Genomic DNA, 25,475 nt, shown 5'->3' with positions numbered 1-25,475 from the left:
AGGCATCGCATCGCACTTGAAGCCTATCGACACACTAACACGTGTCTGTAGTGAAACCGGAAGTTAAACTCCTCCTCGACGTTTCCCCGCAATTCGTCCATTTTCACGTAAATCGCACATGGTGATACACAAAATCTACATTTTACACCGATTTAGCGTCGACTAAAACACACTTATTTAGCCTGTTAAATGCACGACACGGAGGATATGCCGGTTGATGTCGATTTCGACGAGGAGGAACCGTCGTTCAGTGACCCAGAAGACTTTGAAGATGATGTCGACGATGAAGGTGAGGAAACGCAGGAAAGATGCCGGATTATAATGCGGCCTGGAGAGCCGCTTAGCACGTTGTTTTTAACACATAGTAGATAGCTACAAGGCCATCATATGTAGTACATGGACATATAAACCAAAATGGATATAATTAATTGACATATTTAAAATATATTTGAAGGTTCAACGTGAAGATCAGTTAATGTGGACGTTCATTAAGTGATAATGTTAGTTAGCTACAAGGCCATCAATATGTAATTATAAACCAAAATGGATGTAAATAATTGTTACAATATTTTTTTAAACATGTTTTTTTTTGAAGGGTCAACGTGAAGATCAGTTAATGATAACTTTTTTTGTGTGGATGTTAATTTTAAGTGATAATATTAGTTAGCTACAGTAGCTGCTAAAATCTAACAGTGGATTCATTCATACCGATTCACTCAGTTGTCCATACAGATGGCGAACCAAAAGGAGAAATATTTACTACGTCTGTGACATTTTACAACATTTTGTTTGTTAGCTATGTTCTTATTGTAAACAAATGCGAGCATAACTGTTTTTGTTTCCAGTTGTTAGTTGAAGCGGGACATTTTGACTCCCCGCCGTCAGTGTTTTACTGTCTAACCTCAACTACCAGCTGTCAGATAATAGTGAATGCAGATGTGTGTTTTTATAAACTATAACAAAGCCCCAACTACATCCTCACAGTCTTTACCCAAGTTTCATTTTCAGCAGGTGTGGCAAAAATTGTAAATTCACTTTTTTGGGGGGGACAAGAGAGCTAATTTTAGATGACAGTGTCTCCAGTTAATGGTAAAACATGTAAAAATGTATGCACACATGAGTCGCTTTGGATATTAAAATAAAAGTGTATACTTAATGGCATTATTAATACATGAGCCCGTCTTTGTCTATACACAATCAATGATATGGAGAACCCTGGTTTGATAAACTACCTCATCAAATAACATGTTCTTTACCCCCTCCCCGTAGAGCTACTGGGTGACCTGCTGCGGGAGAAGCCCCAGGAGGCAGACGGGATAGACTCTGTGGTTGTCGTGGACAATGTGCCCCAGGTCGGCCCCGAGCGCTTGGAGAAACTGAAGAACGTCATCCACAAGATATTCTCCAAGTTCGGCAAGATCACCAACGAGTTCTACCCCACGGTAGACGGACCTGAAGGACTCACTAAGGGGTGAGAAGTAGGAGGGTGTAGGGAGGCTGTAGGAGGGTTCAGGGAGGCTGCAGGAGGGTTCAGGGAGGCTGCAGGAGGGTTCAGGGAGGCTGCAGGAGGGTTCAGGGAGGCTCACACTCAGACCTATAGTTAGTTAACCTGTAGTTATCTCCTCTGTAGGTACATCTTCCTGGAGTATGGGGCTCCCACTCAGACCTATAGTTAGTTAACCTGTAGTTATCTCCTCTATAGGTACATCTTCCTGGAGTATGGGGCTCCCACTCAGACCTATAGTTAGTTAACCTGTAGTTATCTCCTCTATAGGTACATCTTCCTGGAGTATGGGGCTCCCACTCAGACCTATAGTTAGTTAACCTGTAGTTATCTCCTCTATAGGTACATCTTCCTGGAGTATGGGGCTCCCACTCAGACCTATAGTTAGTTAACTTGTAGTTATCTCCTCTGTAGGTACATCTTCCTGGAGTATCCCACTCAGACCTATAGTTAGTCAACCTGTAGTTATCTCCTCTGTAGGTACATCTTCCTGGAGTATCCCACTCAGACCTATAGTTAGTTAACCTGTAGTTATCTCCTCTGTAGGTACATCTTCCTGGAGTATCCCACTCAGACCTATAGTTAGTTAACCTGTAGTTATCTCCTCTGTAGGTACATCTTCCAGGAGTATGGGGCTCCCGCTCAGACCTATAGTTAGTTAACCTGTAGTTATCTCCTCTGTAGGTACATCTTCCTGGAGTATGGGGCTCCCACTCAGACCTATAGTTAGTTAACCTGTAGTTATCTCCTCTGTAGGTACATCTTCCTGGAGTATGGGGCTCCCACTCAGACCTATAGTTAGTTAACCTGTAGTTATCTCCTCTATAGGTACATCTTCCTGGAGTATCCCACTCAGACCTATAGTTAGTCAACCTGTAGTTATCTCCTCTGTAGGTACATCTTCCTGGAGTATCCCACTCAGACCTATAGTTAGTCAACCTGTAGTTATCTCCTCTGTAGGTACATCTTCCTGGAGTATCCCACTCAGACCTATAGTTAGTTAACCTGTAGTTATCTCCTCTGTAGGTACATCTTCCTGGAGTATCCCACTCAGACCTATAGTTAGTTAACCTAGTTATCTCCTCTGTAGGTACATCTTCCTGGAGTATCCACTCAGACCTATAGTTAGTTAACCTGTAGTTATCTCCTCTATAGGTACATCTTCCTGGAGTATGGGGCTCCCACTCAGACCTATAGTTAGTTAACCTGTAGTTATCTCCTCTATAGGTACATCTTCCTGGAGTATCCCACTCAGACCTATAGTTAGTTAACCTGTTAAGTTATCTCCTCTGTAGGTACATCTTCCTGGAGTATGGGGCTCCCACTCAGACCTATAGTTAGTTAACCTGTAGTTATCTCCTCTGTAGGTACATCTTCCTGGAGTATGGGGCTCCTGGGAATAGGGTCTAATCATCACCTAGTTAGTTAACCTGTAGTTATCTCCTCTATAGGTACATCTTGTTGAGTATGGGGTTAACTCAGACCTATAGTTAGTTAACCTGTAGTTATCTCCTCTATAGGTACATCTTCCTGGAGTATGGGGCTCCCACTCAGACCTATAGTTAGTTAACCTGTAGTTATCTCCTCTATAGGTACATCTTCCTGGAGTATCCCACTCAGACCTATAGTTAGTCAACCTGTAGTTATCTCCTCTGTAGGTACATCTTCCTGGAGTATCCCACTCAGACCTATAGTTAGTTAACCTGTAGTTATCTCCTCTGTAGGTACATCTTCCTGGAGTATCCCACTCAGACCTATAGTTAGTTAACTTGTAGTTATCTCCTCTGTAGGTACATCTTCCTGGAGTATCCCACTCAGACCTATAGTTAGTTAACCTGTAGTTATCTCCTCTGTAGGTACATCTTCCTGGAGTATGGGGCTCCCACTCAGACCTATAGTTAGTCAACCTGTAGTTATCTCCTCTGTAGGTACATCTTCCTGGAGTATCCCACTCAGACCTATAGTTAGTTAACCTGTAGTTATCTCCTCTGTAGGTACATCTTCCTGGAGTATCCCACTCAGACCTATAGTTAGTTAACCTGTAGTTATCTCCTCTGTAGGTACATCTTCCTGGAGTATCCCACTCAGACCTATAGTTAGTTAACTTGTAGTTATCTCCTCTGTAGGTACATCTTCCTGGAGTATCCCACTCAGACCTATAGTTAGTTAACTTGTAGTTATCTCCTCTGTAGGTACATCTTCCTGGAGTATGGGGCTCCCACTCAGACCTATAGTTAGTTAACCTGTAGTTATCTCCTCTATAGGTACATCTTCCTGGAGTATGGGGCTCCCACTCAGACCTATAGTTAGTTAACCTGTAGTTATCTCCTCTATAGGTACATCTTCCTGGAGTATCCCACTCAGACCTATAGTTAGTTAACCTGTAGTTATCTCCTCTGTAGGTACATCTTCCTGGAGTATGGGGCTCCCACTCAGACCTATAGTTAGTTAACCTGTAGTTATCTCCTCTGTAGGTACATCTGCCTGGAGTATGGGGCTCCCACTCCTAGTTAGTTAACCTGTAGTTATCTCCTCTATAGGTACATCTTGTTGGAGTATGGGGCTCCCACTCAGACCTATAGTTAGTTAACCTGTAGTTATCTCCTCTATAGGTACATCTTCCTGGAGTATGGGGCTCCCACTCAGACCTATAGTTAGTTAACCTGTAGTTATCTCCTCTATAGGTACATCTTCCTGGAGTATCCCACTCAGACCTATAGTTAGTCAACCTGTAGTTATCTCCTCTGTAGGTACATCTTCCTGGAGTATCCCACTCAGACCTATAGTTAGTTAACCTGTAGTTATCTCCTCTGTAGGTACATCTTCCTGTAGTATCCAACTCAGACCTATAGTTAGTTAACCTGTAGTTATCTCCTCTGTAGGTACATCTTCCTGGAGTATCCCACTCAGACCTATAGTTAGTTAACCTGTAGTTATCTCCTCTGTAGGTACACCTGAAACCCCACCTCTTTAAGGAATACCTAGGATAGATAAAGTAATCCTTCTCACCCCCCTTAAAAGACTCTAGATGCACTACTGTTCCACTGGATGTCATAAGGTGAAAGCACCATTTGTAAGTCGCTCTGGATAAGAGCGTCTGCTAAATGACTTAAATGTAAATGTAAATGTACATCTTCCTGGAGTATCCCACTCAGACCTATAGTTAGTTAACCTGTAGTTAATGTTATCTCTTCTGTAGGTACATCTTCCTGGAGTATGGTGCTCCCACTCAGGCTCTGGAGGCAGTGAAGAACGCTGACGGCTACAAGCTGGACAAGCAGCACACCTTCAGAGTCAATGTGTTCACTGACTTCGACAAGTAAGAAAACACCACATCACTGTTATATGGGGTGTTCAGGGGCATCATTCCAGCTGTTATATGGGGTGTTCAGGGGCATCATTCCAGCTGTTATATGGGGTGTTCGGGGCATCATTCCAGCTGTTATATGGGGTGTTCTGGGGGCATCATTCCAGCTGTTATATGGGGTGTTCGGGGCATCATTCCAGCTGTTATATGGGGTGTTCACTGGGGCATCATTCCAGCTGTTATATGGGATGTTCAGGGGCATCATTCCAGCTGTTATATGGGGTGTTCAGGGCATCATTCCAGCTGTTATATAGGGGGGTGTCTGGGAATAGGGGGGTGGCATCATTCCAGCTGTTATATGGGGTGTTCTGGGGGGGCATCATTCCAGCTGTTATATGGGGTGTCCGGGGCATCATTCCAGCTGTTATATGGGGTGTTCAGTGCATCATTCCAGCTGTTATATGGGGTGTTCAGGGTCATCATTCCAGCTGTTATATGGGATGTTCTGGGCATCTAGGCACAACATCAACACGGCGGAATTGTTTGCCATAGATATACATGTTATAGAACTGTCTGCTGTAGATGGTGACGTTGTGTTCCAGGTAACATGAGCATCAGTGACGAGTGTCTAATCACTGGAGACTCCTGAGAAGCAGCCCTTCAAGGACTTTGTGAGTGTTACACACGGTCACTTCAACCACACATTCAGAGAATACCCACCCGGTGTTGTGGAGGGACTGGGAATAGGGGGGGGACAAGTCATTACTAACGGTCACTTCCTGTTTGTGTTGCCAGGGTAACATGCGTCACTGGATGGAGGACCCTGACTGTCGTGACCAGTACAGCGTCATCTACGAATCAGGGAGAGAGGACCGCCATCTTCAACAACGACGCCAAGGATCCAATCGTCTCCGAGGAGAGGGCGGTGAGTCAACCATTCAACCAATCACGACAGGGCAGTGAGATGATGGTTCAACCAATCAATTTATTTTTTTGCACTGAGCATTCTACAGCTACAGAAATCGTTTTTACGGCTTTGATGCTTAAAAAGTAGAAGGTTTGATTGCGTAAATCAGAGTCTTTGCCGTGGTGTATATTGATTTGATTCTGAGGTTGTGACCGTGTTGTGTCCCTGTAGCGCTGGACAGAGACCTATGTGCGCTGGTCTCCCAAGGGAACCTACCTGGCTAATCACTGGGAATTCCACCAGCGAGGCATTGCATTGTGGGGCGGAGAGAAGTTCAAGCAGATCCAACGTTTCAGCCACCAGGAGTGTCTCTGATCGACTTCTCCCCTGGGAATAGAGGTAACCAATCGCTAATGAATAATACATGCCTGTCTATATCACATCTATGAAGCCTGATGGGGGGTAGCCTAGTGGTTAGGGGGGGCAGGTAGCCTAGTGGTTAGAGGGGGCAGGTAGCCTAGTGGTTACTGGGAATAGGGGGGGCAGCCTAGTGGTTAGAGGGGGGCAGGTAGCCTAGTGGTTAGGGGGGGACAGGTAGCCTAGTGGTTAGGGGGGGCAGGTAGCCCAGTGGTTAGAGGGGGGGCAGGCAGCCTATTGGTTAGGGGGGGGGCAGGTAGCCTAGTGGTTAGAGGTGGGGGCAGGTAGCCTAGTGGTTAGAGGTGGGGGCAGGTAGCCTAGTGGTTAGGGGGGGCAGGTAGCCTAGTGGTTAGGAATAGGGCAGTGTCTAAGCCTAGTGGTTACTGGGGGGGGGTCTAATCCTGGGAATAGTGGTTAGAGGTGGGGGCACTGGGTAGCCTAGTGGTTGGGGGGCAGGTAGCCTAGTGGTTAGGGGGGCAGGTAGCCCAGTGGTAATCAGAGGGGGGCAGGTAGCCTAGTGGTTAGAGGGGGGCAGGTAGCCTAGTGGTTACTGGGGGGGGCAGGTAGCCTAGTGGTTAGAGGGAGGGTGTGTCTAATCACTGGGTAGGTAGCCCAGTGGTTGGGGGGCTAATAGCCTAGTGGTTAGAGCGTTGGACTTGTAAACCGAAAAGGTTGCTGGGAATAGGGAGATCTGGGAATCCACTGGGAGCCAACAAGGTAAAATCTGTCGTCTAATCTGCCCCTGAAAAGGCAGTTAACCCACTAGACCATGTCTAATCACTGGGAATAGGGACCGGGTGTGTCTAATCACTGGGAATAGGGACCTGGTGTGTCTAATCACTGGGAATAGGGACCTGGTGTGTCTAATCACTGGGAATAGGGACCTGGTGTGTCTAATCACTGGGAATAGGGACCTGGTGTGTCTAATCACTGGGAATAGGGACCTGGTGTGTCTAATCACTGGGAATAGGGACCTGGTGTGTCTAATCACTGGGAATAGGGACCTGGTGTGTCTAATCACTGGGAATAGGGACCTGGTGTGTCTAATCACTGGGAATAGGGACCTGGTGTGTCTAATCACTGGGAATAGGGACCTAGGGTGTGTCTAATCACTGGGAATAGGGACCTGGGAATAGGGACCAGGTGTCTAATCACTGGGAATAGGGACCGGGTGTGTCTAATCACTGGGAATAGGGACCTGGGTGTGTCTAATCACTGGGAATAGGGACCAGGTGTGACTAATCACTGGGAATAGGGACCTGGTGTGTCTAATCACTGGGAGTAGGGACCTGGTGTGTCTAATCACTGGGAATAGGGACCTGGTGTGACTAAATGGGAAAAGTCTAATCATTGGGAATAGGGATCACTGGGAATAGGTGTGACTAATCACTGGGAAAGGGTGTTCTTCCACGATAAAATCACTTAATTTGTGTGTCTTTGTTGATGGTGGTGTGAAAACGCACGATAAAATCCTTAATTTGGTGTTTTGTTGTGGTCTCTGTCTCGAGGTGCCGATCCAGAATCTCCCAGAAGTGTTCATCTGGGATCCAGTTACTGAGACTCACACACCCTTTAAAACCCCTGTGCTCCTTTCAGAGCCCTCTTTCAAAGTCTCTGAGATCTCTTCTTCTAGCCATGCTAGCCAAGATAATGGGCAACTGGGCATTTTTATACATGACCCTATTTAATTTTTAAAAATTTTACCTTTATTTTACTAGGCAAGTCAGTTAAGAACAAATTCTTATTTTCAATGAGGCCTAGGAACAGTGGGTTACCAGCCTGTTCAGGGGCAGAACGACAGATTTGTACCCTGTCAGCTCGGGGATTCGAACTTGCAACCTTCCGGTTACTAGTCCAACGCTCTAACCACTAGGCTACCCTGCCGCCCCTAAGCATGATGGGATGTTAATTGCTTAATTACCTCAGGAACCACACCTGTGTGGAAGCACCTGCTTTCATTATACTTTGTATCCCCCTCGTTGACTCAAGTGTTTCCTTTAATTTTGGCAGTTACCCTGTACATGGTGAGCCTAGTGTGGTTATAACCTGTCTATGTCATCTGTACGAATCCTTATGAAGCTACACATAACGGTGTTATATAATGCTTGGTAGGTACGTGGTGACGTTCAGTCCCTGATGGACACAAAGGAGGACCCCCAGGCCATCATCATCTGGGACATTCTGACTGGCCAGAAGAAGAGAGGCTTTCACTGTGAGAGCTCCGCCCACTGGCCCATCTTCAAGTAAGGCCTGACTACCCACCTCTCTGTTTTCATGTCTCTATCCTGTTCCTGTCTCTACATCTTCTAGTAAGGCCTGACTACACACCTCTCTGTTTTCATGTCTATCCTGTTCCTGTCTCTACATCTTCTAGTAAGGCCTGACTACCCACCTCTCTGTTTTCATGTCTCTACATCTTCTAGTAAGGCCTGACTACACACCTCTCTGTTTTCATGTCTCTATCCTGTTCCTGTCTCTACATCTTCTAGTAAGGCCTGACTACACCTCTCTGTTTTCATGTCTCTACATCTTCTAGTAAGGCCTGACTACACACCTCTCTGTTTTCATGTCTCTACATCTTCTAGTAAGGCCTGACTACCAACCTCTCTGTTTTCATGTCTCTACATCTTCTAGTAAGGCCTGACTACCCTCCTCTCTGTTTTCATGTCTCTACATCTTCTAGTAAGGCCTGACTACCCACCTCTCTGTTTGTCATGTCTTTTTCATGTCTCTACATCTTCTAGTAAGGCAAGAACTACCCACCTCTTGTCTGTTTTCATGTCTCTACATCTGTCTAGTAAGGCCTGACTACCAACCTCTCTGTTTTCATGTCTCTACATCTTCTAGTAAGGCCTGTTCTCTCCCTCCGGTCTGTCTGTTTTCATGTCTCTACATCTGTCTAGTAAGGTCCTGACTACCCACAAATCAAATCTGTTTTCATGTCTCATCACATCTTCTAGTAGCCAAGAACAAACAGCAGAACTTGTTCTCTTGCTTTCTGTCTTGGTTCTCTCCCTAGCTGCAGCGGTCTGTCTTGGTTCTCTCCCCTAACTGTCAGCGGTCTGTCTTGGTTCTCTCCCTAGCTGCAGCGGTCTGTCTTGGTTCTCTCCCCTGCAGTCTGCAGCGGTCTGTCTTGGTTCTCTCCCCTAGCTGCAGCGGTCTGTCTTGGTTCTCTCCCATAACTACAAATCAAATCAAATTTATTCATATAGCCCTTCGTACATCAGCTGATATCTCAAAGTGCTGTACAGAAACCCAGCCTAAAACCCCAAACAGCAAGCAATGCAGGTGTAACTACAGCGGTCTGTCTTGGTTCTCTCCCTAACTGTCTTGGTTTCTCTCTAACTACAGCGGTCTGTCTTGGTTCTCTCCCTAACTGTCTTGGCTAACTACAGCGGTCTGTCTTGGTTCTCTCCCTAGCTGCAGCGGTCTGTCTTGGTTCTCTCCCTAACTGTCTTGGTCTGTCTTGGTTCTCTAGCTGCAGCGGTCTGTCTTGGTTCTCTCCCTAGCTGCAGCGGTCTGTCTTGGTTCTCTCCCCCTAGCTGCAGCGGTCTGTTGGTTCTCTCCCTAGCTGCAGCGGTCTGTCTTGGTTCTCTCCCCTAGCTGCGGTCTGTCTTGGTTCTCTCTCAAAGTCCCTAGCTGCAGCGGTCTGTCTTGCGGTCTGTTCTCTCCCCTAGCTGCAGCGGTCTGTCAGCGGTCTGTCTTGGTCTGTCTCTCCCTAGCTGCAGCGGTCTGTCTTGGTTCTCTCCCTAGCTGCAGTGGTCTGTCTTTGTTCTCTCCCATAACTACAAATCAAATCAAATTTATTCATATAGCCCTTCGTACATCAGCTGATATCTCAAAGTGCTGTACAGAAACCCAGCCTAAAACCCCAAACAGCAAGCAATGCAGGTGTAACTACAGCGGTCTGTCTTGGTTCTCTCCCTAACTGTCTGCAGCGGTCTGTCTTGGTTCTCTCCCTAGCTGCAACTGTCTTGGTTCTCTCCCCTAACTGTCTTGGTTCTCTCCCCCTAACTGTCTTGGTTCTCTCTAAGCGGTCTGTCTTGGTTCTCTCCCTACTGCAGCGGTCTGTCTTGGTTCTCTGGTTCTCCCCTAGCTGCAGTCTTTGCAGCGGTCTGTCTTGGTTCTCTGTACAGAAACCCCCTAAAACCCCAAACAGCAAGCTACAGCGGTCTGTCTTGTTCTCTCCCCTCTGTCTTGGTTTCTCCCTAACTACAGCGGTCTGTCTTGGTTCTCTCCCTAGCTGCAGCGGTCTGTCTTGGTTCTCTCCCTAGCTGCAGCGGTCTGTCTTGGTTCTCTCCCCTAGCTGTCTAACTGTCTGCACCTGTCGGTCTCTCTTGGTTCTCTCTTCCCTAACTACAGCGGTCTGTCTTGGTTCTCTCCCTAACTACAGTCTTGGTTTCTCTCCCCTAGCTGCAGCGGTCTGTCTTGGTTCTCTCCCTAACTAACAGCGGTCTGTCTTGGTTCTCTCCCCTAGCTGCAGCGGCTGCAGCGGTCTGTCTTGGTTCTCTCCCTAGCTGCAACTGTCTTGGTTCTCTCCCCTAACTGTCTTGGTTCTCTCTCCCTAACTGTCTTGGTTCTCTCCCTAACTGCAGCGGTCTGTCTTGGTTCTCTCCCTAGCTGCAGCGGTCTGTCTTGGTTCTCTCCCCTAACTGGTTCTCTCCCTAAGCGGTCTGTCTTGGTTCTCTCCCTAGCTGCAGCGGTCTGTCTTGGTTCTCTCCCCTAACTGTCTTGGTTCTGTCTTTTCTCTCCCTAACTACAGCGGTCTGTCTTGGTTCTCTCCCTAGCTGCAGCGTCTGTCTGTCTTGGTTCTCTCCCTAACTACAGCGGTCTGTCTTGGTTCTCTCCCCCTGCAATGTCAGGTTGGTTCTCTCCCCTAGCTGCGGTCTGTCTTGGTTCTCTCCCTCTGTCTTGGTTCTCTCCCTAACTACAGCGGTCTGTCTTGGTTCTCTCCCCTAGCTGCAGCGGTCTGTCTTGGTTCTCTCCCTAACTGTCTTGGTTCTCTCCCCTAACTGTCTTGCAGCGGTCTGTCTTGGTTCTCTCCCTAGCTGCAGCGGTCTGGGTTTCTCCCCTAACTACAGCGGTCTGTCTTGGTTCTCTCCCTAGCTGCAGCGGTCTGTCTTGTCTTGGTTCTCTCCCTAGCTGCAGCGGTCTGTCTTGGTTCTCTCCCCTCCAGCGGTCTGTCTTGGTTCTCTCCCCTACAGCGGTCTGTCTTGGTTCTCTCCCTAGCTGCATTGTTCTAACGTGTGTCTGTTTCTCCAGGTGGAGTCACGATGGGAAGTTCTTTGCCAGGATGACCCAGGACACACTGAGAGACCCCAGTAAGTCCCCACACTGAGTAAGTCCCCACACTGAGCATCTGGAGACCCCAGTAAGTCCCCACACTGAGCATCTATGAGACCCCAGTAAGTCCCCACACTGAGCATCTACGAGACCCCAGTAAGTCCCCACACTGAGCATCTACGAGACCCCAGTAAGTCCCCACACTGAGCATCTACGAGACCCCAGTAAGTCCCCACACTGAGCATCTATGACCCCAGTAAGTCCCCACACTGAGCGTCTATGACCCCAGTAAGTCCCCACACTGAGCATCTATGAGACCCCAGTAAGTCCCCAGACTGAGCATCTATGACCCCCAGTAAGTCCCCACACTGAGCATCTACGAGACCCCAGTAAGTCCCCACACTGAGCATCTATGAGACCCCAGTAAGTCCCCACACTGAGCGTCTATGACCCCAGTAAGTCCCCACACTGAGCGTCTATGAGACCCCAGTAAGTCCCCACACTGAGCATCTATGAGACCCCAGTAAGTCCCCACACTGAGCATCTATGACCCCAGTAAGTCCCCACACTGAGCATCTATGACCCCAGTAAGTTAGATTGACTAGTATTACTCTGAGTGTCTATGAGACCCCAGTAAGTTAGATTGACTAGTATTACTCTGAGCATCTATGAGACCCCAGTAAGTTAGATTGACCAGTATTACTCTGAGCATCTATGACCCCAGTAAGTTAACTTAAGACCAGTATTACTCTGAGTGTCTGTGTAACAGACTGGTGAGTCTGTACTTAATAACATCCTGTTTTCTCCTGTCGTAGTCCATGGGCCTGTTGGATAAGAAGAGTCTGAAGATCAGTGGCATCAAGTGAGTCTTTATCCTGGGGATGTTGACCCTTAATCAGTTAGTTACCAAACACCACCTGTCAGACAGAGACTAGTTAGAGGAATACCACCTGTCAGACAGAGACTAGTTAGAGGAATACCACCTGTCAGACAGAGACTAGTTAGAGGAATACCACCTGTCAGACAGACTAGTTAGTGGAATACCACCTGTCAGACAGAGACTAGTTAGAGGAATACCACCTGTCAGACAGAGACTAGTTAGAGGAACACCACCTGTCAGACTAGCACCTGTCAGACAGAGACTAGTTAGAGGAATACCACCTGTCAGACAGAGACTAGTTAGAGGAATACCACCTGTCAGACAGAGACTAGTTAGAGGAATACCACCTGTCAGACAGACTAGAGACCAGTCAGACAGAGACTAGTTAGAGGAATACCACCTGTCAGACAGAGACTAGTTAGAGGAATACCACCTGTCAGACAGAGACTAGTTAGAGGAATACCACCTGTCAGACAGACTAGTTAGAGAATACCACCTGTCAGACAGAGACTAGTTAGAGGAATACCACCTGTCAGACAGAGACTAGTTAGAGGAATACCACCTGAATCAGACAGAGACTAGTTAGAGGAATACCACCTGTCAGACAGAGACTAGTTAGAGGAATACCACCTGTCAGACAGAGACTAGTTAGAGGAATACCACCTGTCAGACAGAGACTAGTTAGAGGAATACCACCTGTCAGACAGAGACTAGTTAGAGGAACCACCTGTCAGACAGAGACTAGTTGTCACCTGTCAGACAGAGACTAGTTAGAGGAATACCACCTGTCAGACAGAGACTAGTTAGAGGAATACCACCTGTCAGACAGAGACTAGTTAGAGGAATACCACCTGTCAGACAGAGACTAGTTAGAGGAATACCACCTGTCAGACAGAGACTAGTTAGAGAATACCACCTGTCAGACAGAGACTAGTTAGAGGAATACCACCTGTCAGACAGAGACTAGTTAGAGGAATACCACCTGTCAGACAGAGACTAGTTAGAGGAATACCACCTGTCAGACAGAGACTAGTTAGAGGAATACCACCTGTCAGACAGAGACTAGTTAGAGGAACACCACCTGTCAGACAGAGACTAGTTAGAGGAATACCACCTGTCAGACAGAGACTAGTTAGAGGAATACCACCTGTCAGACAGAGACTAGTTAGAGGAATACCACCTGTCAGACAGAGACTAGTTAGAGGAATACCACCTGTCAGACAGAGACTAGTTAGAGGAATACCACCTGTCAGACAGAGACTAGTTAGAGGAATACCACCTGTCAGACAGAGACTAGTTAGAGGAATACCACCTGTCAGACAGAGACTAGTTAGAGGAATACCACCTGTCAGACAGAGACTAGTTAGAGGAACACCACCTGTCAGACAGAGACTAGTTAGAGGAATACCACCTGTCAGACAGAGACTAGTTAGAGGAATACCACCTGTCAGACAGACTAGTTAGTGGAATACCACCTGTCAGACAGAGACTAGTTAGAGGAATACCACCTGTCAGACAGAGACTAGTTAGAGGAACACCACCTGTCAGACAGCATACAGAGACTAGTTAGAGGAATACCACCTGTCAGACAGAGACTAGTTAGAGGAGAGGAATACCACCTGTCAGACAGAGACTAGTTAGAGGAACACCACCTGTCAGACAGAGACTAGTTAGAGAAACACCACCTGTCAGACAGAGACTAGTTAGAGGAACACCACCTGTCAGAGAGAGACTAGTTAGAGGAATACCACCTGTCAGACAGAGACTAGTTAGAGGAATACCACCTGTCAGACAGAGACTAGTTAGAGGAATACCACCTGTCAGACAGAGACTAGTTAGAGGAGAGGAATACCACCTGTCAGACAGAGACTAGTTAGAGGAATACCACCTGTCAGACAGAGACTAGTTAGAGAAACACCACCTGTCCTCCCCTCTACAGGGACTTCTCCTGGTCCCCAGGCGATGACATCATAGCGGTGTGTGTGTGTGTATTAATCCCCTCCTCCCCTCTACAGGGACTTCTCCTGGTCCCCAGGTGATGACATCATCGCGGTGTGTGTGTATTAATCCCCTCCTCCCCTCTGCAGGGACTTCTCCTGGTCCCCAGGCGATAACATCATAGCGTTCTGGGTCCCCGAGGACAAAGACATCCCAGCCAGAGTGACTCTGATGCAGCTTCCCTCCAGACAGGAGATCAGAGTCAGGAACCTCTTCAATGTGGTGGACTGCAAACTGCACTGGCAGAGACAGGGAGACTACCTCTGTGTCAAGGTGGACCGGACACCTAAAGGAACTCAGGTTAGTGAAGGGGGGAGGACAGAGACAGGGAGACTACCTCTGTGTCAAGGTGGACCGGACACCTAAAGGAACTCAGGTTAGTGAAGGGGGGAGGACAGAGACAGGGAGACTACCTCTGTGTCAAGGTGGACCGGACACCTAAAGGAACTCAGGTTAGTGAAGGGGGAGGACAGAGACAGGGAGACTACCTCTGTGTCAAGGTGGACCGGACACCTAAAGGAACTCAGGTTAGTGAAGGGGGAGGACAGAGACAGGGAGACTACCTCTGTGTCAAGGTGGACCGGACACCTAAAGGAACTCAGGTTAGTGAAGGGGGGAGGACAGAGACAGGGAGACTACCTCTGTGTCAAGGTGGACAGGACACCTAAAGGAACTCAGGTTAGTGAAGGGGGGAGGAGGACAGAGACAGGGAGACTACCTCTGTGTCAAGGTGGACAGGACACCTAAAGGAACTCAGGTTAGTGAAGGGGGAGGAGGACAGAGACAGGAGACTACCTCTGTGTCAAGGTGGACAGGACACCTAAAGGAACTCAGGTTAGTGAAGGGGGGAGGAGGACAGAGACAGGGAGACTACCTCTGTGTCAAGGTGGACCGGACACCTAAAGGAACTCAGGTTAGTGAAGGGGGGAGGACAGAGACAGGGAGACTACCTCTGTGTCAAGGTGGACCGGACACCTAAAGGAACTCAGGTTAGTGAAGGGGGGACAGAGACAGGGAGACTACCTCTGTGTCAAGGTGGACCGGACACCTAGAGGAACTCAGGTTAGTGAAGGGGGAGGGAGAAACAGGGAGACTACCTCTGTGTCAAGGTGGACCGGACACCTAAAGGAACTCAGGTTAGTGAAGGGGGAGAGACAGAGACAGGAGACTACCTCTGTGTCAAGGTGGACCGGACACCTAAAGGAACTCAGGTTAGTGAAGGGGGAGGACAGAGACAGGAGACTACCTCTGTGTGAAGGTGGGGACACAGAGGAACTCAGGGTGAAGGGGGAGGAGAACAGAGGGAGACTACCTCTGAACAGAGGTCAAGGTGGAGGGACACCAAAGGGAGGTTAGTGAAGGGGGAGTGAGGACAGAGGGAGGTGTCAAGGTGGACCGGACACCAAAGGAACTCAGGTTAGTGAAGGGGGGAGGACAGAGGGAGGGAGACTACCTCTGTGTCAAGGTGGACAGGACACCTAAAGGAACTCAGGTTAGTGAAGGGGGAGGAGTACAGAGGGAGGGAGACTACCTCTGTGTCAAGGGTGGACCGGACACCTAGAGGAACTCAGGTTAGTGAGGGGGGGGAGGCAGAGGGAGAGGGGAGACCTCTGTGTCAGGGTGAAGGGGGGGGACACCTAAAGGAACTCAGGTTAGTGAAGGGGGAGGAGAACAGAGGGAGGGGAGGGGGAGAACAGAGGGAGACTACCTCTGGTCAAGGTGGACCGGACACCAAAGGAACTCCGGGTGAGGGGGGAGGAGAACAGGGGGAGGGGGAGGAGAACAGAGGGAGGGTGAAGGGGGGGGCAGAGGGAGGGTGAAGGGGGAGGAGAACAGAGGGAGGGTGAAGGGGGGGGACAGAGGGAGGGTGAAGGGGGAGGAGAACAGAGGGAGGGTGAAGGGGGAGGAGAACAGAGGGAGGGTGAATGCTTTGATGTTAAACCTCATTTACAAGTCTCCTTTCTCTCTCTGTCCTCATCCTCTATCGTTCTCCCTCTCCTCTTCTGTCATCTCCTCCATCATTCTCTGTCCTCTCCTATCCTCTCGTTCTCTCCTCCTGTCTGTCCTCTCCTCTCGTTCTCTCCTCCTGTCTGTCCTCTCCTGTCTGTCCTCTCCTCGTTCTCTCCTCTCCTCGTTCTCTCCTCCTCTCCTCCATTTTCTCTCCTCTCTGTCATCTCCTCCATCATTCTCTCTCCTCTCTGTCATCTCCTCTCGTTCTCTCCTTCTCTCAGGGTGTGGTGACCAACTTTGAGATCTTCAGGATGAGAGAGAAGCAGGTTCCTGTTGACGTGGTGGAGATGAAGGGAGACCCGGAATCTAAAACTGGTAACGCACACCCCCCCACTCTGACAAGATGGACAGACCCCCCCCCCACTCTGACAAGACGGACAGAAACCCCCCACTGATAATGTACAGTAACACCACCAGGTGCAGTAACACCACCAGGTATAATAACACCAGTGTTGTCGTCCCCTAGCGGAGAGCATCATAGCGTTTGTAGGTGCAGTAACACCACCAGGTGCAGTAACACAACCAGGTGCAGTAACACCACCAGGTGCAGTAACACCACCAGGTATAGTAACACCAGTGTTGTCGTCCCCTAGCGGAGAGCATCATAGCGTTTGCGTGGGAGCCCAACGGCAGTAACACCACCAGGTATAATAACACCAGTGTTGTCGTCCCCTAGCGGAGAGCATCATAGCGTTTGTAGGTGCAGTAACACCACCAGGTGCAGTAACACCACCAGGTATAATAACACCAGTGTTGTCGTCCCCTAGCGGAGAGCATCATAGCGTTTGTAGGTGCAGTAACACCACCAGGTGCAGTAACACCACCAGGTATAATAACACCAGTGTTGTCGTCCCCTAGCGGAGAGCATCATAGCGTTTGTAGGTGCAGTAACACCACCAGGTATAGTAACACCACCAGGTGCAGTAACACCACCAGGTATAATAACACCAGTGTTGTCGTCCCCTAGCGGAGAGCATCATAGCGTTTGTAGGTGCAGTAACACCACCAGGTGCAGTAACACCACCAGGTATAATAACACCAGTGTTGTCGTCCCCTAGCGGAGAGCATCATAGCGTTTGTAGGTGCAGTAACACCACCAGGTGCAGTAACACCACCAGGTATAATAACACCAGTGTTGTCGTCCCCTAGCGGAGAGCATCATAGCGTTTGTAGGTGCAGTAACACCACCAGGTATAGTAACACCAGTGTTGTCGTCCCCTAGCGGAGAGCATCATAGCGTTTGTAGGTGCAGTAACACCACCAGGTATAGTAACACCAGTGTTGTCGTCCCCTAGCGGAGAGCATCATAGCGTTTGTAGGTGCAGTAACACCACCAGGTATAGTAACACCAGTGTTGTCGTCCCCTAGCGGAGAGCATCATAGCGTTTGTAGGTGCAGTAACACCACCAGGTATAGTAACACCAGTGTTGTCGTCCCCTAGCGGAGAGCATCATAGCGTTTGTAGGTGCAGTAACACCACCAGGTGCAGTAACACCAGTGTTGTCGTCCCCTAGCGGAGAGCATCATAGCGTTTGTAGGTGCAGTAACACCACCAGGTATAGTAACACCAGTGTTGTCGTCCCCTAGCGGAGAGCATCATAGCGTTTGCGTGGGAGCCCAACGGCAGTAAGTTTGCCGTCCTGCACGGTGAATCTCCCAGAATCAACGCCTCGTTCTACCACGTCAAGAACAACGGGAAGATAGAACTCATCAGTGAGTACGACCTTTACCTGAGAATATCTCATGACTCTGTAATGTCTATAAGGATGTCTCCCCCTCTCTCTCTCAGTCCAACCTTTACCTGAGAATATCTCATGACTCTGTAATGTCTATAAGTTATTCCGTCTCTACTGTTGTCAGATGTCGTATTCAGTCCTTTGGCAAACAACACAGTCTGTTACTGTAACATTCTCTCTCCTCCCCTCTCTCTCTTCTCTCTCCCCTCTCTCTCTCCCCCTTCTCTCTCCTCCTCTCTCTCTCCCCCCTCTCTCTCCTCCCCCTTCTCTCTCCTCCCCCTTCTCTCTCCTCCCCCTTCTCTCTCCTCCCCCTTCTCTCTCTCTCTCTCTCCCTCCCCCTCTCTCCCCCTCTCCCCCTCTCTCTCCTCTCCTCCCCCTCTCTCTCCCCTCTCTCTCTCCTCCCCCCCTTCTCTCCTCCCCCTTCTCTCTCCTCCCCCTTCTCTCTCTCTCTCTCTCTCCCCCCCTCTCCCCCCTTCTCTCCCCCCCTTCTCTCCCCCCTTCTTCTCTTTCCTCTCCTCCCCCTTCTCTCTCCAGAGATGTTTGACAAGCAGCAGGCCAACAGCATCTTCTGGAGTCCTCAGGGACAGTTCATGGTGCTGGCTGGACTCAGGAGGTACAAGACCTGTGTGTGTGTGTGTGTGTGTGTGTGTGTGTGTGTGTGTGAGAGAGAGATCTCCCCTCCTGTGTTAACCCTGTCCTCTCCTCCAGTATGAACGGGGCCCTGGCGTTTGTGGACACCTCTGACTGCACCATGATGAACATGGTTGAACACTACATGGCCTCTGACGTAGAGTGGGACCCTACGGGACGATACCTGGTGACCTCTGTGTCCTGGTGGAGTCACAAGGTACACCTGACACACACACACACACACACACCTGACACTCACACACCTGACACACACACACACACACCTGACACACACACCTGACACACACAGACTCACACACCTGACACACACACACACACCTCACACACACCTGACACACACACACCTCACACACACACACACACCTGACACACACACACTCACACACCTGACACACACACACACCTGACACACACACACCTGACACACACACACACACACACACACACACCTGACACACACACCTGACACACACAGACTCACACACCTGACACACACACACACCTCACACACACCTGACACACACACACCTCACACACACACACCTGACACACACACTCACACACCTCACACACACACACACCTGACACACACACACACACACACCTGACACACACACTGACACACACACAGGGAATAAACTCCTACTGTCATGTTTATTTAAATGGAAGATCAACCAAATGAAGGTTGGTTTGTACCACAATAATTAACCAATGATATCAGGCCACTCTTGGCCGTGATTACAGACACCTGTGTCTTTTGACACAACGTAAACGAGTCATCCCGCAGTGTTTGTGATTACATCTTGGCTAGCCACCGTGCTTCTACACCTGCATTGCTTGCTGTTTGGGGTTTTAGGCTGGGTTTCTGTACAGCACTTTGAGATATCAGCTGATGTACGAAGGGCTATATAAATACATTTGATTTGATTTGAAGACAGCTTGGCTGTTGAAACGTTGGTAATTTATTTTATTTTTTTGCATCTGAGCTCCTAGACTGTGCGGCTCTCTTTAATGTTCAAGTTTTCTACTCCGCTAGCCAGCACCTCTCCTAAACAGGTGTTCTAGTCCCCTAGCCAGCACCTCTCCTAAACAGGTGTTCTACTCCCCTAGCCAGCACCTCTCCTAAACAGGTGTTCTACTCCGCTAGCCAGCACCTCTCCTAAACAGGTGTTCTACTCCCCTAGCCAGCACCTCGTCTAAACAGGTGTTCTACTCCCCTAGCCAGCACCTCTCCTAAACAGGTGTTCTACTCCCTAGCCAGCACCTCTCCTAAACAGGTGTTCTACTCCCCTAGCCAGCACCTCTCCTAAACAGGTGTTCTACTCCCCTAGCCAGCACCTCTCCTAAACAGGTGTTCTACTCCCCTAGCCAGCACCTCTCCTAAACAGGTGTTCTACTCCCCTAGCCAGCACCTCTCCTAAACAGGTGTTCTACTCCCCTAGCCAGCACCTCTCCTAAACAGGTGTTCTACTCCCCTAGCCAGCACCTCTCCTAAACAGGTGTTCTAAACAGGTGTTCTACTCCCTAGCCAGCACCTCTCCTAAACAGGTGTTCTACTCCCTAGCCAGCACCTCTCCTAAACAGGTGTTCTACTCCCCTAGCCAGCACCTCTCCTAAACAGGTGTTCTACTCCCCTAGCCAGCACCTCTCCTAAACAGGTGTTCTACTCCCCTAGCCAGCACCTCGTCTAAACAGGTGTTCACCTCTCCTAAACAGGTGTTCTACTCCCCTAGCCAGCACCTCTCCTAAACAGGTGTTCTACTCCCTAGCCAGCAGCTAAACAGCACCTCTCCTAAACAGGTGTTCTACTCCCCTAGCCAGCACCTCTCCTAAACAGGTGTTCTACTCCCCTAGCCAGCACCTCTCCTAAACAGGTGTTCTACTCCCCTAGCCAGCACCTCTCCTAAACAGGTGTTCTACTCCCCTAGCCAGCACCTCTCCTAAACAGGTGTGCGTTTTCTTTTTCTTCTAGATTGGTTTGTAGCAGAACACACAGACACAACTTCAGAAAAATCCCTTCTCCTTTTCTGCTCGTGTACTTTGTTCTTTTCATCAATCGGGGAGAGAAAAAAAGTGTTTTTATCTGAGCCACACCAAGTGTGTTTTTATCTGAATACCAAGTGTGTTTATATCTGAGCCAAGTGTGTTATTATCTGAACCATACCAAGTGTGTTTATATCTGAATACCAAGTGTGTTTTTATCTGAGCCACACCAAGTGTGTTTATATCTGAGCCACTGTCACGAACCGGCTCAAAGCCCGTAACAAAGGGAGGCAACGTGGAGATAAGGAGTAACAAAATATATATTTATTAACTAAAGCAACTAAGGAAAATATACAATGGTGTGTGTAATCAGTAATCAGTAGTATAAGTGAGTGTTTTGCATGCATGAATGTGATAATGCAGGGTGTTGAAAGGTGCCAAAGCAAACAAACAAAAGGCCACCAAGAACCACAACACAATCTACAAAGGTGTCTGCATGGAGAGAGTCTCCTCCATGAATGTGTTAGAGGTCTATTTATCCTGGGAGACATCTGGCCCAGGTGTTTCCCATGAAGCTGACGACCCTCTCAACTCCGCCCACCGGCATCCTAATAAGGAAACAAGAACAAAGACAGAATACGGCAGACAGAGTGGGAGGGTCGTCACAGCCACAGTGTGTTTATATCTGAGCCACACCAAGTGTGTTTATATCTGAGCCACACCAAGTGTGTTTATATCTGAGCCACACCAAGTGTGTTTATATCTGAGCCACACCAAGTGTGTTTATATCTGAGCCACACCAAGTGTGTTTATATCTGAGCCAAGTGTGTTATTATCTGAGCCATACCAAGTGTGTTTATATCTGAGCCACACCAAGTGTGTTTTTAAAAAGGGGGTTGTCTCTCCCGTCAGGTGGACAATGCCTATTGGCTGTGGACCTTCCAGGGGCGTCTCCTCCAGAAGAACAACAAGGACCGTTTCTGTCAGCTACTCTGGAGACCTCGGCCTGCTACCCTGCTCACACAGGACTCCATCAAGGTACGTATCTGTGTGTGTGTGTGTGTGTGTGTGTGTGTGTGTGTGTGTGTGTGTGTGTGTGTGTGTGTGTGTGTGTGTGTGTGTGTGTGTGTGTGAGTGTGTGTGTGTGTGTCCCCAGTATTTATAAAGGGTATTTACTCTGTCATCAAGGTTGTTTTAAACCAATAGAATCCAAAAACTTGTTCAGTGTCTGGACAAGTAGTGACTTCTGTCTAAACTTCTGTGTGTCGAAAGAGTTTTGTTGTAATGTGTCTGACTGCGTGTATATATAACATCAGCTTAGCCGGGACCCTGAAAGTCTTGTTGCTACTATAACATCAGCTTAGCCGGGACCCTGACAGTCTTGTTGCTACTATAACATCAGCTTAGACGGGACCCTGACAGTCTTGTTGCTACTATAACATGGGCTTAGACGGGACCTTGACTGTCTTGTTGCTACTATAACATCAGCTTAGACGGGACCCTGACAGTCTTGTTGCTACTATAACATCAGCTTAGACGGGACCTTGACTGTCTTGTTGCTACTATAACATGGGCTTAGCCGAGACCCTTGATGGTCTTGTTGCTACTATAACATGGGCTTAGCCGAGACCCTTGATGGTCTTGTTGCTACTATAACATGGGCTTAGCCGGGACCCGTGACTGTCTTGTTGCTACTATAACATGAGCTTAGCCGGGACCCTTGGTGGTCTTGTTGCTACTATAACATGGGCTTAGCCGGGACCCGTGACTGTCTTGTTGCTACTATAACATGGGCTTAGCCGGGACCCTTGGTGGTCTTGTTGCTACTATAACATGGGCTTAGCCGGGACCCTTGATGGTCTTGTTGCTACTATAACATGGGCTTAGCCGGGACCCTTGATGGTCTTGTTGCTACTATAACATGGGCTTAGCTGGGACCCTTGATGGTCTTGTTGCTACTATAACATGGGCTTAGCTGGGACCCTTGATGGTCTTGTTGCTACTATAACATGGGCTTAGCTGGGACCCTTGATGGTCTTGTTGCTACTATAACATGGGCTTAGCTGGGACCCTTGATGGTCTTGTTGCTACTATAACATGGGCTTAGCCGGGACCCTTGATGGTCTTGTTGCTACTATAACATGGGCTTAGCTGGGACCCTGACAGTCTTGTTGCTACTATAACATGGGCTTAGCCGGGACCCGTGATGGTCTTGTTGCTACTATAACATGGGCTTAGCCGGGACCCTGACAGTCTTGTTGCTACTATAACATGGGCTTAGCCGGGACCCTTGATGGTCTTGTTGCTACTATAACATGGGCTTAGCTGGGACCCTTGATGGTCTTGTTGCTACTATAACATGGGCCCGGGACCCTTGATGGTCTTGTTGCTACTATAACAACGGGATGGTCTTGTTGCTACTATAACATGGGCTTAGCCGGGACCCTGACAGTCTTGTTGCTACTATAACATGGGCTTAGCCGGGACCCTGACAGTCTTGTTGCTACTATAACATGGGCTTAGCCGGGACCCTTGACAGTCTTGTTGCTACTATAACATGGGCTTAGCCGGGACCCTTGATGGTCTTGTTGCTACTATAACATGGGCTTAGCCGGGACCCTTGACAGTCTTGTTGCTACTATAACATGGGCTTAGCCGGGACCCTTGATGGTCTTGTTGCTACTATAACATGGGCTTAGCTGGGACCCTTGATGGTCTTGTTGCTACTATAACATGGGCTTAGCTGGGACCCTTGATGGTCTTGTTGCTACTATAACATGGGCTTAGCTGGGACCCTGACAGTCTTGTTGCTACTATAACATGGGCTTAGCCGGGACCCTGACAGTCTTGTTGCTACTATAACATGGGCTTAGCTGGGACCCTGACAGTCTTGTTGCTACTATAACATGGGCTTAGCTGGGACCCTGACAGTCTTGTTGCTACTATAACATGGGCTTAGCTGGGACCCTGACAGTCTTGTTGCTACTATAACATGGGCTTAGCTGGGACCCTGACAGTCTTGTTGCTACTATAACATGGGCTTAGCTGGGACCCTGACAGTCTTGTTGCTACGTGTAACGTGTTTTTCTCCTTGTGTTTTGACCCGTTCGTTCCCCAGGTGATCAAGAAGGACCTGAAGAAGTACTCTAAGATCTTTGAGCAGAAGGATCGTCTGAGCCAGTCGAAGGCCTCCAGGGAGCTGGTGGACAAGAGGAGGAGCATGATGGAGGACTACCGTACCTACCGGGAGGCTGCCCTGCAGCAGCACCACGAACAGAAGACCGCCCGCCTGCAGCTCCGAGGAGGTACGTAGATAACCCCCCCCTCTTTACGTCTCCATCTATGGCGGCCCAGACTCTTCCGTCCAACTGTCTCACGCTACAGAAACAGGGAGATGGGCCGTTCTGGCTTGGGGACCAGGCTTACTAAGCTTGACCCCTGACCTCTCTCTGTCTCTAGGAGTGGACACTGACGAGCTGGACAGTAACACAGATGACTGGGAGGAGGAGACCATTGAGTTTTTTATCAACGAAGAAATCATTCCCCTCGGAGAGTAGTCCCCTACGCAGGTAACACCCACACGCACTACCCAAATACACTCACTACCTACACACACACACTACCCATACACACACACACTACTACCCACACACACACACTACCCATACACACACACACACTACTACCACACACACTACTACTACCCACACACACACTACTACCCACACACACACTACTACCCACACATACTCACTACCCACACACACACACTACCTACACACACTCACTACACACACACACACTGCCTACACACACACACAACCTACACACTAACTGGCTGTGGTTTTGACGGTTTCTCCCCCCCTCTTTCTCTCCAGGTCCATTTTTGCGTGGGGACTAGAGGGGGGCGTTGCCTTGTCGACTGGAGGAGGGAAAACTACGCTGAGAATCTTGGGAGTCGCCAGAGTTCCACCATTCTCTCTTTGTGACATCATCAAAGCGTGCCTTGTGGTATAGCGACTACAGCAAGCTAACAACTGAGGGAGGAGGAGGAAACCAACTTTTAAACTCTTAATTTTTTATTCATCACCTTGGTCTTTTTCTGCCACTTTTTGAAATAGAACAATACTGTCTTTTTTTTTTTCTCATAATCTATCCTCGCTCACTCACTTTCTATCCTTATCTTGACTACACCCCCTTGCAGTCTTTAACCGTCGTTACCGTGGCAACGGTCACACCTTACCATAAGGGGAGGGATGAGGACGGGGTGTGTGACGTGGCAGTGTGTGTGTGAGGCTAAAGAGAGTGTTCTCCTGATGACCAAACGTTCAAGGCTGTGTTGTAGTAGTAGTGTGTTGAAGTGGTATCCTCCTCCGTTTAGACTACCTGACGTTGTTGTTGTTGTTATCATACTAGACCACAACTATCACATGATCTTCGACGTCAATAAAGATAAACGTCATACAAATCATCTTGTCTGTGGTTTTTACATGTTGCTTAAGGTTGTTTTTATATATTTATTCATGTGTTGAAAGTGTTTTATATTTTCTCTATTTAGCCAGACGTTCTCATACCAGAGTGACGTAGTTCAAGCAGTGCCTTCATACCGTTCATTAACAGGCAGTGTCTTCAACTAAGGTGCATCGTACCGTTCATTAACAGGCAGTGCAACTAAGGTGCATCGTACCGTTCATTAACTGGTGTCCTGTCGTCACGGTAAATTGTTTGTGTTCCTCATCAATCTTCACACAATACCCCATAATGACATCACAATACCCCATAGTGACAAAGTAAAAATG

General features: G+C 48.6%; 1 protein-coding gene across 1 annotated transcript; it reads left to right on the top strand.

The window, feature by feature from the left end:
- Positions 1-50: 50 nt before the first annotated feature.
- Positions 51-25,144, top strand: eif3ba (eukaryotic translation initiation factor 3, subunit Ba). The gene is given in 22 exon segments (XM_065000886.1): positions 51-289; positions 1,270-1,471; positions 4,704-4,844; positions 5,437-5,482; positions 5,607-5,672; positions 5,674-5,736; positions 5,950-6,076; positions 6,079-6,127; positions 8,248-8,267; positions 8,270-8,378; positions 11,398-11,456; positions 11,512-11,540; positions 12,234-12,280; positions 14,386-14,596; positions 16,528-16,621; positions 17,894-18,019; positions 18,577-18,655; positions 18,751-18,889; positions 21,589-21,714; positions 23,795-23,981; positions 24,136-24,245; positions 24,555-25,144. Coding segments are annotated over 21 exon segments (2,118 nt in total). The 5' UTR covers positions 51-189; the 3' UTR covers positions 24,234-24,245; positions 24,555-25,144.
- The last annotated feature ends 331 nt before the right edge of the window (positions 25,145-25,475 follow it).

This window comes from Oncorhynchus nerka, linkage group LG15, assembly GCF_034236695.1.
Source record: "Oncorhynchus nerka isolate Pitt River linkage group LG15, Oner_Uvic_2.0, whole genome shotgun sequence".
In the NCBI taxonomy this organism is placed as follows: Eukaryota; Metazoa; Chordata; class Actinopteri; order Salmoniformes; family Salmonidae; genus Oncorhynchus; species Oncorhynchus nerka.
Note: the sequence above shows the minus strand (reverse complement) of the source record. Positions and strands in the feature narration are given on the sequence as shown.